Below are 15,708 nucleotides of genomic sequence, written 5' to 3'. Positions count from 1 at the left end.
TCTTCCCTCCCATGCGCCCCATACACTAAACAGTACGCACAGTGAAAATTATTCTTTGTTAACACTCCTTCAATGCACAACCACCTCTCACCTTTATAGCAATGACTAGTCTGAAACATCATGTCATCCCACATCAATAAGAGGCCTCCAGCCGTTCCATCAGATTCCACAAACTCCCAACCCACCGTATTATCTCCCCAAATTCTTGCAACATCATACTTGGAGATCACTTCTTTTTTCGTTTCAATCAAACCCAGCATATGTAAATTATATTTTTTCTTCAATGATTTCAACATACCTATTTTCCCATCTCCCCTCAACCCCCTAATATTCCAACAACTCACAATCATTTAGACAAAGTACTGTTCACCTTATGTTTGTTCTTCGGGCGACTCCTTCTTGCCTTTTCTTTTTGTTTTGTCAATCTTCGTTTTGCTGCTATTTCGTCATTTTGAGCTTTCAAAATGCTCATGATATCCACATCATCATCATACAGCACAGCACCAGATTCAACCGCTAGAGCCCAAGTAATTTCATTTTCATGCATCTGTGCCTCTTGCGAATCCCTGGCCATATCTTCCTGGGTGTGTTTGTTGTTCCTCCTCGTGCCTATTCCTGTGCTAATCCCCTTCACAGGCGCTCCTCCCCCTTTTGCCCAACCTGGCTCCCATTCCTTTGCTGTTCGGTTACCCGCCATGGCCACTTCCTTCCCTCTCCCTCGGTCCAACATCCCCGGAAGGCTCCCTAGATCTCGGCCATCGTCCACGGTTCCTGCCCAGTTCACCGGAACCGGCACCAGTCCCTCCTCGAACACGCACACCTCCTCCCGTATCCCCTCCCCAACACCAATCTCCGCAGGTACACCCGTCCCCGCCAATTCCATCGCATCTCCCTGCGTATCATGCGGCGCCACCGGACCAGCCCCCATCGACGGGACCTCTACCCAGACCACCTGCACCGGCACCAATCCCTCTTCGACTGCCTGCACCCCTTCTTGCATCCCCTCCCCGACACCAATAAAAGTTAGAATGCGTAAATTTAGGAAATAAATCAATAATATAATAGTAGTGCCTTCAAAAGATATCATTACAATTTCTTTTTGTGAGACATTGGAGTAAGTGCTTGTCTGTCTACACATATCTCTTTTTCAACTTTGCTCTTAGAAAATTAATTAATTTTTCATATGGAGTACTGGGAATATGTTTGGTAGGTAGAAATGAAAGGAGGGGGTATATTAAACAATTGTAATGTTTGATGCATAGTTATAAAAAATCGGATCTTCAATCGAAAAATTGATAAATTGAATTTTCAACCGATTTGTTCTAGTTTAAAGTCCGTTTAAGATAAAAAAAACTAGTAAGAATTAGTCAAACCGATAAAAATTGGTAAAAAATCAGTCCAATTCAACCAAATTGCTCAAGAGAAAATTCTAAAATTGATAAAAATATAGTTTAAATTTAGATCCTTCTTGTACTGCATGTTCTCTTTGTCATTAAATTATGTTATTCCTTATTATTTCATATGCTAATTGTTAATTATATAATAAAATTGTATAATAATTTTTTATATTATTTTAATTTTATATTTAAATTAATTATATTTTTATTAATTATAATATAATTTTTTTATAATTATATAATATTTATTAATATTATTTTTTAATAAATATATATAGTATATAATAATATAATATTTTAATATAAAAAATAAAATTAAAAATCTTTATCCTGAAAATTTTTTATATTTATCTAATAATAATCGGATTATAATTTGTTAAAACTTAATTGTTTTTAAAATATTAGTTAAGATATATATTTTAAATTTTTAATTATTTTATTTTTTTATTCATAAGATCGATTTTACCGATTCAACTAATGATTCATCGATTGAATTAATAAATTAATAATCTGACAAATTCGGTCTCCAATTCAATTCTTACCATTTGATGCATTATGAACAAAAAAAGAGTCTCGTTTGCTTTATTTTTTGGTGGCTTTCTTTTGGAATCATTCAGGGTAATTAATTATACAAAAATAAATGTAAAAATTTATGTATAATTATCTTTATATAAAATTATTAGTTGATAATTATTATTTATTAAATAATTTAATGTATTTAACTAAATTATTATTTAACATATTTTAACTATCAATTTTATACATAAATAATTACATGTGAATATTCACCCAAAAATAAAAATATATCAACATAAAATACACATCCTTGTCAATGTCATTCGCATGGCTCATCAAACTCCCTGATTCCATTTATTTTGTTAAGTTGCCTTTTTTTCATAACATAATTTACATATAACATTTGTTTGACACTTGTATAAACGTATTTTTTATGATCAATTGTCTTAATAAAAAAAATATTTTTTAACACATCTAAACACATTAAAATATGATTATTTTTTGTTAATCGATATGATTGAAATAAATTTAAAAATAACCTGTACTATTAATTATTAATAAAAAATTTATTTAAATTATTTTATGCAATTAAAAATATAAAAAATTTAAAAAATTAATGTATACTTTATCATAATATATATATCGTGTCGTTTTGTCAAATAAAAGTTTGAAATTAGCATGTTTATGTTATATTTTTTAGTATTACTAGAAACTGAATAATAATTTTAAATTTTGACGTGAGATTTAAACATTTTGGGTAAAGGTTTTGACTTATTTATTGAAACGGTAATTTTTTTGACGTCTTCACTTGAACAATGATAAAAAAAATTGTAAGAGACATTAATATTTAAGTTAGTGAGAATTTTAGTAGATTTAGAATAAAATTGAAAAGAAAAAAAATACTTGAATGTTAAAATATTTAGAGTTTATAAATGAGATTTGGTCATTGCTGAAGAGTGACTTTAGATAATCATGTGTGATATTTTTTAATAATAATAATCGAAGTAATGGGAAAAACTTTTGCCTTGCTTTCCAAGTCAGGTCTGATACTGGCCGTATAACTCGTATCTTATTGAGCTCAAATAAAATGTTAGATAATTAAGCACGGAGTTTTATTTTAGGTATATTGATGATAGTTCTAATCTTCTAAATTAAAAAAAAGCACAAATAATTCTAAAATAAATATAGATTAAATTCTTACTTTTGTGATATAAAAAAAGAGGATAGCCAAAAAGATAAGAATTCAAACGGAATAAAAAGATACATTGAGATTGAAATAGAAAAAAAAAGATAGATTGAAATTTGAATACAAAGAGAATTACTTTATTTTCTATCTAATTTTTTGACATGGTAAGAAAGGAACTATTTAACCTAACTTGTCCACACTATAGTTTGGGAATTGAATCGAAGAGTCTCCTCAACTTTCTACCCAACTTCCCGATACAATAAGAGAAGAACTCACTCAACCTTACTTGTCCACATTATGGTTTCATTATGAAACCAAAAAAAGGATTTTCACATCTCTAATCTTTGAACGACGATTACCATAATTTATGAGATATTTATAACCTCTTATTAGGTTAAAATAAAAAAAAAACCCTAAATTTATAATATACCGTTCAATTTAATAACTAATTAAACAAAATCAAAATATATCAAATTAAATTAAATATTTTAAAAATATAAATTAATAATTTTTAAAAAATATTTGATTTCTTTATATTACAAATATTTAAAATATGTATCATTTTATCCACAAATGATAAAGATATAAGTGTTCTTAATAATATTTGGAGTGGGAATTAGCCTCCTTATGCATTGGACTAGAACAATATGCTTGGTTTGATATGAGTGTTTTTTTTAAATTTAATTAGAGAGCTAATTAAATTAACCACTAGTAAAATGTAGAAGGCGGGACACTTGCTTAAGTGGATTAGTGAACTAACCACTAGACCAATCCAACTTGGTTGAATCACAATATCATTATTCATTAGATTTATGGTCTGAAGTTGGTTTTACATAAAAATGCAATGTATCTTTTGGGGTGAATAAAAATGTATAGCTAGTTTTTAGGTGGGAAAAGTGTAGTGTCTGTTTGGATTATAGTTTATAAATGGAAATTTGCATAAAATTAATTTTGTAAAATTGATTTTGATGAAAAGTAAGTTTGAGTTAACGTGATTTATGTTTGGCAATTTTTATATTAAAATTGATTATAGTAAAATAAATGTTGTTTGGATTATACTACTCAAAATCACTTCTAGATAAAAAATTACTAAGAGAAATATCAATTTAAATAATTTTTTTTATATACATGCAAAATCAGAACACTATCAAAAATAATATAAAAAATATTTATCATATAAATAAAATAAATACAATAAAAAATAAAAAATAAAAATATAAAAGAGAGTAATATAAATTTTATAATGTCAGACAAAAAGAAAATATTCTATAATTTTTCTAGTACTGTCAGTACTCTTTAATTTAGTATTATTTTGAACTATAAATTTTCATTATTTATGGCTCTATTGTTACTTATAATTAATTTTTTATTTATTTTGTCCTTTGTTATAGGATCATAATTTATATATACAAATTTTTTATAATAAACATAGTATATAATAATTACAATTACAAATTTTACAAAATCAGAATAAAAAATAAAAAAAATTAATACAAAATAAAATTAGAATACATCAAAGAATAAAAAAATATACAAATAAAAAATAATAAAAATTTCATAAAATCAACCACATATATCATATGAACAAAAAAAATATAATAAAAAATAAATAAAATTCATATGAATAAAATCAAATAAAAAAATAAAAAAATTTCATACACATAAATACAATACACTAAAGGATAGAAAAAAAAGAATTCATATGAAAAAAATAATAAAAATATCATAAAAATTAATAAAATATCTAAAAAAATCATAGCACTATGAAAAAAAAAAAAAAGTCAACAACATTTGTCATATAAATAAAAGAACTACAATAAAGTAAATAAAAAATCATATGAACAAAGTCAAACAAAAATAAAAAAAGATTTCATAAAAAATATACATATAAAAAATAATATAGTAAATGATAAAAAAAACTTATATAAAAACATAACATGAGAAATCAGAATATTACACAAATAATATAAAAATATTATCATATAAATAAAAAATATAATAAAAAAATAAAAAATACAATAAAAAATATAAAAATTAAAATATAAAAATGAGTACTAAAAATAATAAAAAAATTAAAATATTCAATTTGTTAGTAATTGAAAGAAATCTGAACGATTTTGATGAAAAAAAATTGAAACGAAAAACTATGAAAAAGTAGGAAGAACTACAAAGAACTACTATGAAGGTAATAGTTACTGGTATTATTTTTATAGAAGAAAATAAAGGGTAGAGTTAGTAAAAAAATAAATTTTTTATCTAATTTTCTAAGCTACAAATTTTAGCTTCTCCTGAACGCCCTGAACGTGCTTTCAGGGACAGAATCAATTCTGCCGTTGAGAAAAAAAAAATGCCAAACATTAGTGAAACTTTCAAGAAGAAGTTCAAACGGATTTCTCTCCTCTTTAACGTGTTTGTCAAACACAGCGTGTATCATTTATCTTGAATTTTTTATCCATAGAATATTGTAGGCCTAATTCATAAGAGACATTTATTATATTTTTTTTGTCATATTCATATGAGACATTTTGTTGTTCGGACTTCGGAGTGTTATTATTATGTATTGGATCCTCTTCCATTTTTGGTCTTGGTATTGGATCCTTTCAACTATTGTCCAATGATCCCCGGATCTGGTCCAGCCTATGATCCTAGGTATTGACCCAAACGAAAATATTATATAATGTTTCCAAAATAGCTACATTTTTTTTACTTGTATTGATCAACTTCTATTGGGTCAGTATTTTTTAATTGTTGTTTGGGACATTCGTACACTCCATAGTCCATACACGCACCGCAAGGCTTCTACCAGAGAAAATTTTCTAAAATAAATTAAAAAATTTATTTATTTCTCAAAACAAATAATTTTATCTTTAATTTTTAGAATACATTTTTCTGTTAGAATTTGAAGCAAGTTTACCCACTACATACTATAACTTTTTCTGACGCATAATATATATTCGGATACTCTTTATTCACATTAAGATTCACCTTTCTTTCTTTATATTTTTTTATTAATAATATTACAATCGTAGAGTGGCATCAGATGAAGTGTGTGATGAAGTTTGACCGTTTGCAACACATTTCTATCAAGCCATTAGATATATCAGTGACGGTTCCTAAAAAAAAATTGAAGGACAAAAAATTTTAACATAAAAATTATATAATAATATTTATATTAAAATAAAAGTTATAAATATAATTATTTTTAAGTTTATTATTAATATGAAAATAAATAATTATATAGATAAATATTATAAAATATTTTAAAAATTTAAAAATTAAATTGTAAAACAAATAACTATATAGATAAAGAAATTAATTTTATTACAACTAATTCTAACATTAAAATTGTAAAACCTAGTTGATAATAAGAATAAGATTTTAATTAGTATAAATAAGTCAATAAGACTTTTAATTTATAAAAATTCATTCAAGTCCAAGTTCAAGATGTTATTGTAAAATAAATAAGTATATAGATAAAAGGAACTAATTTTACTACAACTAATTCTAACATTAAAATTGTAAAATTTTGTTGATAATGAAAATGAGATTTTAATATATATGAATAAATCAATAAATCCTTTAATTTGTGAAAGTCCATTGAAATCCAAATCCAAAATGTTAATGTTTAAAATTAAAAATGATTGAATAAATGTAGAAAATGAGAGTTAATCCAAAAAATTTAATGTGAAAGTGTGAGACTTAAACTAATAAAACTACATTTGTTCCTTTATGTTAATACTACTCATTCTTTTATAAAATCTTTTGGGGCCATGCCCCCATTGTCCGAAATAAGCTTTGTCCTTAAACATCACACAGGTACATGAGCACGATGGTAGGGCCGATAAGGAAGAGTGGTTCCCCCATTATTTGGGAGGCTGATTAGGGGTGTGCATGGGTCGGGTGAAACCGGGTTTGATGTGACCTAGACCCAACCCAAAATATATACCGGACCTATTTGTTAGACTTGAACCTGACTCGAACCGATAAAATCTATACACTTTCGGACCACGATTATACCGGGTAAAAACCGGGTGAAAATCGGGCCGTTAACATTATATTACCTTGATACTTTCTTGTAAATTGGCATGTAAAAATATCCAAATTTTCAAGACTCCAACCATTATTTGACATAGTAAAATTCACTTAGAAAAATATAATAAGAACTAATTCTTCTCTAAAATTAAAGTATAACCATAATCAATACTAATATTGCCTAATAACACCAAATATTTAAATCAATACAAATAACACAAGATTATGCATTAGTCTAAAGTCTTATGCATTTTAAACATAAAACATTAATTTATAGTCTTATATATAATGACTAATAACACAAAATATTAAGATTTACAATACTTAAATTTCACATAATAATAGCCATCATCCATCACTAATAACACAAAATATTAATTGTGTATGATGACCGGGCCACCGGGCCGATTTCGGGTGACCCGGGCTATGGTCCGGATCCAACCCAAAATAATGACCGGGTCTACTTTTGAAACTCATATCCGGCCATAGACCCAATGAAATCACATAAAATTAGTCCCTAAAATGTTCGAGACCGGACCGGGTCTTCGGGTCGGACCGGGCCATGCACGTCCCTAAGGCTGATATGAGATGTGGGATATTTGACTGGATTATATTCTATTAGTATGCATTTTATCTCTGTAATTCCAGCAATATCTACGATGGTACTTCCGGTAGTTACATATTATATTGCTTGGTCAAGGGGATCAGGTTGACGCCATGGTTGGTCATCTACCCGATAATTTGCCGGTTGATTTTCCACCTCCTACCGGAGTTGCATCAGCCAGAGGATGGCGACCTCTCTCAAGTGCGATCACGAGGATAGGGCATGAGAGGCGAGGGACCCGTAAAGATCGTGGAGCCAGAGCATTATAGAAAATATAATAATGAAAAGTATAAAAAAAAAAAAAGGTGAATATTAATGTGAAAAAAGAGTAATCGGTGCATCCGGATATATATTATGCACCAGAAGAAAAAATTCGCTGCTTGCATCTATAAACTTCATAAAATTCACTATTTTTTTGGATGAACTTTTTATAATTAATGAAATTTGTCGTTACAGTGAGCGAACTTACTTCAAACTCAAAAAGAATATATATTCCTAAAATTAAAAATAAAACTATTTGTTTTAGAAAATAAATAAAATTTTTAATTTATTTCAAAAAAAAATTCCTTCTACTAGTAGCATACATATGTACCCTAATTTATTATTAAGGTATTAACCAAATAAAAAGAACCTTTCATACACGGGGTGAGATTTCGAGACTAACGAAAATATGTAAACATCATAAATTATATTTTCGGAATCAAATGTCAATGCAAACCATTGATTAAAAATCCTTTAAGTAGAGTGAATATGAGTTGTATGACCAAAAAAAAAAAAAAAAACTCTATACACATATCACTTTTGTCTGTTCTAATATTTGAGGATGGTCTACTAAATTTTAGGAGAATGAATAAATATATATTTTATTGACTATACTTGAATTTCTTTTCTTTTTTCTTCTTTTATAGTCGGTTTTGGTAATAGTATTATACATAAAATTTTTTAATTTATGAATTTTTTTTTTTAAAATTAAAAATGAGACTCAAATTCAAAATCTCTGAATAATAAAAAAAATTATGTTGTTTGAGTTATAGATAGTTGATCTTAATTTACGAAACTTTATACAACCTCTTTTTGAATATTAAGTAATGTTGCGTTGGACTCAAATTCTGCAAATTGAATATTGACATTTCTTATATTTTATGATAAATAATACTAATATTCCCATTAAGTTGGTTGATTATTTGTTCTTGGAGAGTGTATTTTCTTTTTTCTTGTTATGTTTGAGTAAAAAATCGTTAGGTATAATAATATACAAAAATACTATTTGTACACTAAAATTAGTCACTAAAATCAACTACTAATATATTTGTGTATAAATATATATATGGTTTAATTTATTTTCAATGTGTATTTGTATTTCAACATGTATTTTATACTAGTGGTTAATTTTAATGGCTGATTTTAGTGTACACGTATCATAACTCAATAATATATGTTAATAAGGGTTTAAAATCTGTGTTATTAATCATTTAGCTGAAATTTAATTTACAAAAAAATGTACTTTTAACTGCTCTGTGCTACTGTATATAATATTTAAAAAACAAAACTGAGTTAGTATTTTTTTTTTTCTTTTGGGTGTCTGTTGGAGTTAGTATAATTCATCCTTAGATTTTAAAGAGAAATAAAAGAAGATGAAAATTAAAAAACAATAGTATAAGGCATCAAATCAAATCACCACAGCCACTAAATAAAGAGATGCTTCCCGTTCCACTTTTATTAATCACCCCTTTTGTTTTATTCCTCCTTCGTTTTTCACTTTGGAATACAGACAGATCCAGTTTCATTTCATAATTTTAATTTGGATTTATGCTAGAAAGCTCTATAATATTTTAGCTAGAATACCGATTTTAAATTACAAAAATGTAAATATTACGATATTAAATATATTAATCTATTTCAAAAAATATTAAATTAAATAATTTTATAATGTATATTTTACATATTTAATTTATTTTTTAATTTTATATAAAATATATATCGATTTGGGCAATTAAGTTTCTGGTCTTATCATTTCTCCTTTATTATATCACCCTCCCCCCCCCTCTCTTTTGATTTCTTTTTCACTCAATTATTAACATTTTATTTTTTGTCAGTAATAATTTATATTTATATTTATCTGAATTTTATACATAAAAAAATATATAATTTACATATATATTAAATTTTGTATACATAAATTAATACAATTTATATTTATATTTTTTATAATTTATACATATAATTTAATAAAATTTATTTATTAAAAATAATTTAATATTTATAATGATCAAATAATAGTAAAAATATTAAAAATTACTAACGGTGACAGTTTCTCTTCAATTTATTCTGTCATGATATATCTTTATTCGCTTTTTATATTCCCCGGCCTCTTCTCTTCCCTCTCTTTATTTCTTGTACCTGCCTTTTTCTCTTTTTATTTTTTTTTTCTGTGGCCAATAAAATTCAAGTACAAAAATTCTCCTTTCTAATTATTTGGCATGATTCTCAATGAAAAGTAGCATCATACAGCTCGTTCACATTACAGGAAATCTAAAACATATCAAGAAAGAAAAAAAAAATGATGGAAAGGGAGACTTAATTTGGTCTATTTGATTAGGCAAAGACACTACGAAGATGATACGTGTGGATGAATTGATGATCTACTAATAATGTTAACTGTTATTCTGTTAAGGATAGTAAATATATTTGTCATAACCTAATTGTAGTAGTAGATAGAATAAGAATGCTGCACGTTTTCCGCGTGGGAATGCCATGTGAATTTAATATTTAATTAATTTCTCTCTATAAGAATAATATAAGCAGGGTTTTTTAATAAATAAAATAAATATTTTATTTATGAATGTATATGAAAGAATTTTAAGTATACTAAGTATACTGATATTCTAATAATTTTATGAGAAAAAAATTTTTTTTTTCTTGAGAGATGTTAAAATGGTGAGTTCAAGAGAGATGAAGGGAAGAACTCCACGAAGTTTGAAAACAGAGAAGAGTGTATTTTGTCATAACTCTGTCACTCTTTAATTCATTTTCTGATTGCACAAAAAATCAAGTTCAATTTATCTTTTCTAGTTAATAAATAGCAGCAACTTAATGAGCTGCATAATTAACTATCTAGTCAGCATTCTAACAAATTTATTCTCTAATAACTCACTAACAGAATCTGCCTATATACGCAACTCCTAACTAATTAGTTTGCTAACTATTATACATGACTCATTAGCTCACGTAACACCCCCTTTCAAACTAGAATCGGTGACATTCATCATTCTGAGTTTGCCACAAGATTTTTGAAACATGTTAGGAGCTAATGCTTTGGTTAATATGTCAGTTGTTTGGTTAATTGTGGTAATAGGCAACAACTTGATTACTTGTTCTTACCATTTATCCCTTACGACATGACAATCTATCTCTATATGTTTGGTTCTCTCGTGGAAGATGGGGTTTGTCGCAATATGCAAGGTTGATTGGCTGTCACAATACATAGCAATTGGCTTCTGCAATTTCACTTGCAAATCCTCTAAGATGTAAGTAATCCATTGTGCCTCCCTGGTGGCCATAGCAAGTGCCCTGTATTCTGCTTCACATGATGATACAGCTACTGTACTTGATTTTTTGCTTTTCCAGGATACAATAGATGTACCTATGAATAAGCAATGACCAGATACTGATCTTCTTGTGTCCGAACAGGTACCCCAGTCGCTGTCTGAAAAATCGATTGGCTCCAAATCTGTCTGAGATGAAAAAAACAGCCCCAATACTAGCTCATTCTTAAGATATCTAAGTATCCTTATAGCTGCCTCAAAGTGTTTGTCAGTAGCACACTCTAAAAATTGACTCAATTTTTCAACTGCATAACATATATCTGGCCTTGTATTGGTTAGATAGAGTAATCTTCCAATTAATCTTCTATATTCAGATGTTGAGCTAAGCGAAGTTCCCGTATTCTTTGTCAACTTGCTGGTGTAGTCCATTGGAGTTGAGATTGCCTTGGTTTTCAATAACCCGTAGTCTTGGAGTAGATCGATGCAATACTTCCTTTAACATATTGCAATTCCCCCTTGCTTCGAACTACCTCCAATCCCAAAAAAAAATTGCAGGTCCCAATGTCCTTGATCTTGAAGAGATCATGTAGATGTTGCTTGATGAATCGTATTTCACACATATCATCTCTAGCCAGTATTAAATCATCTACATACACCAAAATGACTGTGAATTTGCCCTTGTTTGATTTTGTGAAAAAACTATAGTCATGTCGTGATTGAGAATATCCAGCTTGAAGTAGTGTGGTGCACAATTTCGTGTTCCATTGTCTGCTGGCTTGTTTCAAGCCGTAAAGAGAACAGTCCAATTTGCAAACCAAATCTGGTGAAGATAGTTGGAGACCTTAGGGAGGGCGCATATGCACTTCTTCAACTAAATCACCATGCAAAAAAGCTGTGTTAACATCTAATTGGTTGACAAACCAGCCTCTAACTGCATTAATAGACATGAGGATTCGAAAGGTATTCATTTTCACCACAGGACTATATGTTTCAAAATAGTCCACCCCTGCTGTTTGAGTGAATCCTTGAGCAACCAGCTTAGCCTTGTGGCGATCAATTGAACCATCAGGCTTTAGTTTCAACCAAAACACCCATTTACACCCTACAACTTTCTTCCCATCAGGAACCTTGGTAAGTGTCCAAGTCCTATTTTTCCTTAGAGAAGTTAATTCAGCATTGATAGCCTCCTGCCAACTAGGATCACAAACGGCCTCGGTATAGCATTTTGGCTCTTTGTGTTTGAGTTGAGAAGTATGTGTGGTGGATAGAATTGAAGATGCATTAATTGGAAGGAAGGGTGAAGGTGACTCTGACTCAAAAAATAAAATAATTGTGGACTGATCAAAGAAATTTGTTGTTTGCTCATGTAACATATTTTTAAAATTTTCCAAGAAAAATAGATGAGAATCATGTGAATTAAGAGTTGAATTCGAGGAACAATTGGTGTATGACACGGTTGGCATGCAATGATAATCCTCTAGATATGTAGGGGACTTTCTATTTCTTGTAGACTTTCTAATTTCTTGAGGTGAATTAGATGACATGCTAACATGTGGTAAATCACTTGACTGTAAAGATGCAGGCATGATGTCAGATATAATACTCATGTTGATGTTCTTCATTTAAATGATTGACTGATGGTGATGCATGAGAATTAATGCTAAAATGGATCATCAAATGCTAGATTATTTAATGTAGTAATGGGTGTAGAATTAATAGCAATGTTATTATCAACTGAATTTTGCAATGAAAAAGGAAATACATGTTCATAAAATGATACATTCCTTGATATTAAAATATTTCTACTTTTCAAGTCATATAGAACGTGTCCTTTGACACCTTCTTTGACACCCAAATATACACATTTAATAGCCCTTTGATCTAATTTTGATCTATGAGCTGAATTTGTTGAAGCAAATCTTAGACATCCAAAGACTTTGAGGTAAGATATATCAGGCTGTTTTTCTTTCAAAATTTTATAAGGAGAATGATTTTGCAATAGCACACTAGGAATTCTATTAATAATGTGAACTGATTGTCCTACTGCAAAATTTCAAAATTTCTTCGGCATGTTAGAATGGAACATCAAAGCTCTTGTGACTTCCAAAATGTGTTGATGCTTTCTTTCTACAATGTCATTTTGTTGGGGAGTTTCAACACATGAAGTTTAGTGAATGATACCTTAAGATGCATAAAAATCGTTCAGTTTGAATTCATTTCCATTATCAGTTCGAATCTTTTTAATTGTTACTCTGAATTGAGTTTCAATCATTTTAACAAAATTCTTGACTAATTCACTAGTTTCACTCTTTAATTTCATAAAATACAACCAAATGAATCTACTTTTATCATCCACAATAGTCAAGAAATATTTGAAACCTGAAACAGAGATGGTATTGAAAGGACACCAATGTCAATGTGTACAATATCAAAGTTGTTCATGCTCTTAGTGATCCTTGACATAAAAGGCAACCGTTTTTGTTTTGCATAATGACAACAATCACAAGACTTATTATGAATTGAAAACTTTAAGTCTTTGTATTCCTTTTTCATAACAACAATCCTATCATTAGGTAAATGTCCTAATCTATGATGTCATAGTTCAGAGTGCTTTAAATGTGTAGATTGTGCTGACAGTGTGGATGCAAGTGATGCAGATGCAACTTGTGATGTAGCTTGAATGGGTGTGAGGTTCTCAAAAGCATAAAGCCCTCTCCTTTATTCAGCTACACCAATTGTTCTCTTGGTAGTTTTGTCCTGGATTTCACATTCATTTTCATCAAAAATCAATTTTCATTTTAAATCGGCTGTCAATTTGGAGATAGAGATCAAATTGAATTTAAAATTTGGAATATAAAAGACATGTAGCAAATAAAATTGATCAGAAAACACAACTGTTCTTGCAGTATTGACTAATGTATTTGTGCCATCAGGCATGCTGACTAGTACGGGTTTGATTTGGTATAGGTTTTGAAATGATTTGGCATATGATACGTGATTAGTTGCTCCTGAGTCAATGACCCAAGATTTAGGACTGAAAGTAGAAAGTGACATTATATAAGAGATACCTTGGTTTGACGGTAGAGTTGTGGTGACAAGTTGATTTATGCTATGGTTTGGGTCTGCATCTTGTTGGTTCAGAAGAGCAAGCAAAGCCTCCTTTTGTTCTAAGGTGAAATATGGCTCAGATTTGCCAAATTCTTCCTTTTGAGATTGATTGCTTACTTCATTATCATCTTCAGCAACCATGTTGTTGATAATGGCTCCATTGTTCTTGAAATGAGGGGGGAAACCATGCTTTTTGTAGCATGTGTCTGCCAAGTGACCATTCTTGCCACAATAAGAACATTGTTTAGAGCCTCTTCCAATCTTTGCATTGCTGCCATAGCCTCTTCCCCCTCTGCTTCTGCCTCTTCCTATTGTGTTTGTGCTACTATTTTTTGTTTCTTGAATTGATTAACAATGCCTTTTCTTCTATTACTTCATTCAGGTTCAGCTGTCATTCTTGTTGCAACAAGGATGCAAATGCTACATCCACCGTAGGTAACGATTCCATCAGCATAATCTGAGATCTCACAGTTGAAAATTGATCGTTAAGACCTCTCAAAAACCTAACTGTTCTAGATTCTTCCTTGTAACCTTTCATTATGTTCACCTCACAATTGCACTTCTCAACACATCTTGAACAGTTTGGAATTGGACATAAATTTTTCAATTCCTCCCAAATCGATTTCAGCTTAGTATAGTAGGTAGTTACTGATGCATCTCCTTGCTTGGTTGCAAATAATTCTTCTTCCAATTCTGCTATTCTATACACGTCACCATGACTGTACCTATGCTTCAATTCCTTCCATAATTCTTCGGCTGAATTAATCCACATGACGCTTTGAGCAATTTCAGGGCTTAGAGAGTGATTGATCCAAGAAGCAATGTATGTGTTGCAACGGTCCCATGCTTCAAACAATGGATCGTCCTCTGGTGGTCTTTGAATCGATCCATCTATAAATTTTAGCTTGTTCTTGGACTTCAATGCTCTCCACATGTCTCTTTTCCATTGTTGAAAATTACTCCCTACCAAAGTATACGTAACAGTAACTATGGTTGATCCTGGATTTTCTCCAGGATGCAAGAAATAAGGACTCACCGGATCCAATGCTGGATTTGATTGACCTTTGCTCGTGCCTGATTGGTTCATCATGTTGATCTGATTCACCAACGCAGCAAGTGCATGAATGTCTACTAAAGGAACCGATGGAATACCTTCATGTTCCATCGCTTCTTGTTCACAAACCCTAATTTTAGAATCAAATCAATGAATCTTGTTGATGCAGATTCAGAACTTCTTCCCTCAATCTCGCTGATCGAAAATATTTGCCAGTGCTGGATTGGTGCATGACAACGCAGATCTCATCAGTCTCTATCAATTGA

General features: G+C 29.6%; 2 protein-coding genes across 2 annotated transcripts; both read right to left on the bottom strand.

The window, feature by feature from the left end:
- Positions 1-11,112: 11,112 nt before the first annotated feature.
- LOC140177417 (secreted RxLR effector protein 161-like) lies at positions 11,113-11,709 on the bottom strand. Its single transcript, XM_072210515.1, has one exon. The coding sequence runs from the start codon at positions 11,707-11,709 to the stop codon at positions 11,113-11,115; it is 597 nt and encodes a 198-aa protein (XP_072066616.1).
- A 3,070-nt stretch (positions 11,710-14,779) lies between these two features.
- On the bottom strand, positions 14,780-15,553 carry LOC114924946 (uncharacterized). Its single transcript, XM_029291165.1, has one exon. It carries the CDS (start codon positions 15,551-15,553, stop codon positions 14,780-14,782), a length of 774 nt encoding a protein of 257 aa, XP_029146998.1.
- Positions 15,554-15,708: the final 155 nt, after the last annotated feature.

Source organism: Arachis hypogaea, chromosome 13, assembly GCF_003086295.3.
Source record: "Arachis hypogaea cultivar Tifrunner chromosome 13, arahy.Tifrunner.gnm2.J5K5, whole genome shotgun sequence".
NCBI lineage: Eukaryota > Viridiplantae > Streptophyta > Magnoliopsida > Fabales > Fabaceae > Arachis > Arachis hypogaea.
Note: the sequence above shows the minus strand (reverse complement) of the source record. Positions and strands in the feature narration are given on the sequence as shown.

Excerpts from the sequence above, each read along its gene's own strand:
- LOC114924946 (XM_029291165.1), bottom strand. The coding sequence starts at position 15,553 with ATGGAACATGAAGGTATTCCATCGGTTCCTTTAGTAGACATTCATGCA.
- LOC140177417 (XM_072210515.1), bottom strand. The coding sequence starts at position 11,709 with ATGGACTACACCAGCAAGTTGACAAAGAATACGGGAACTTCGCTTAGC.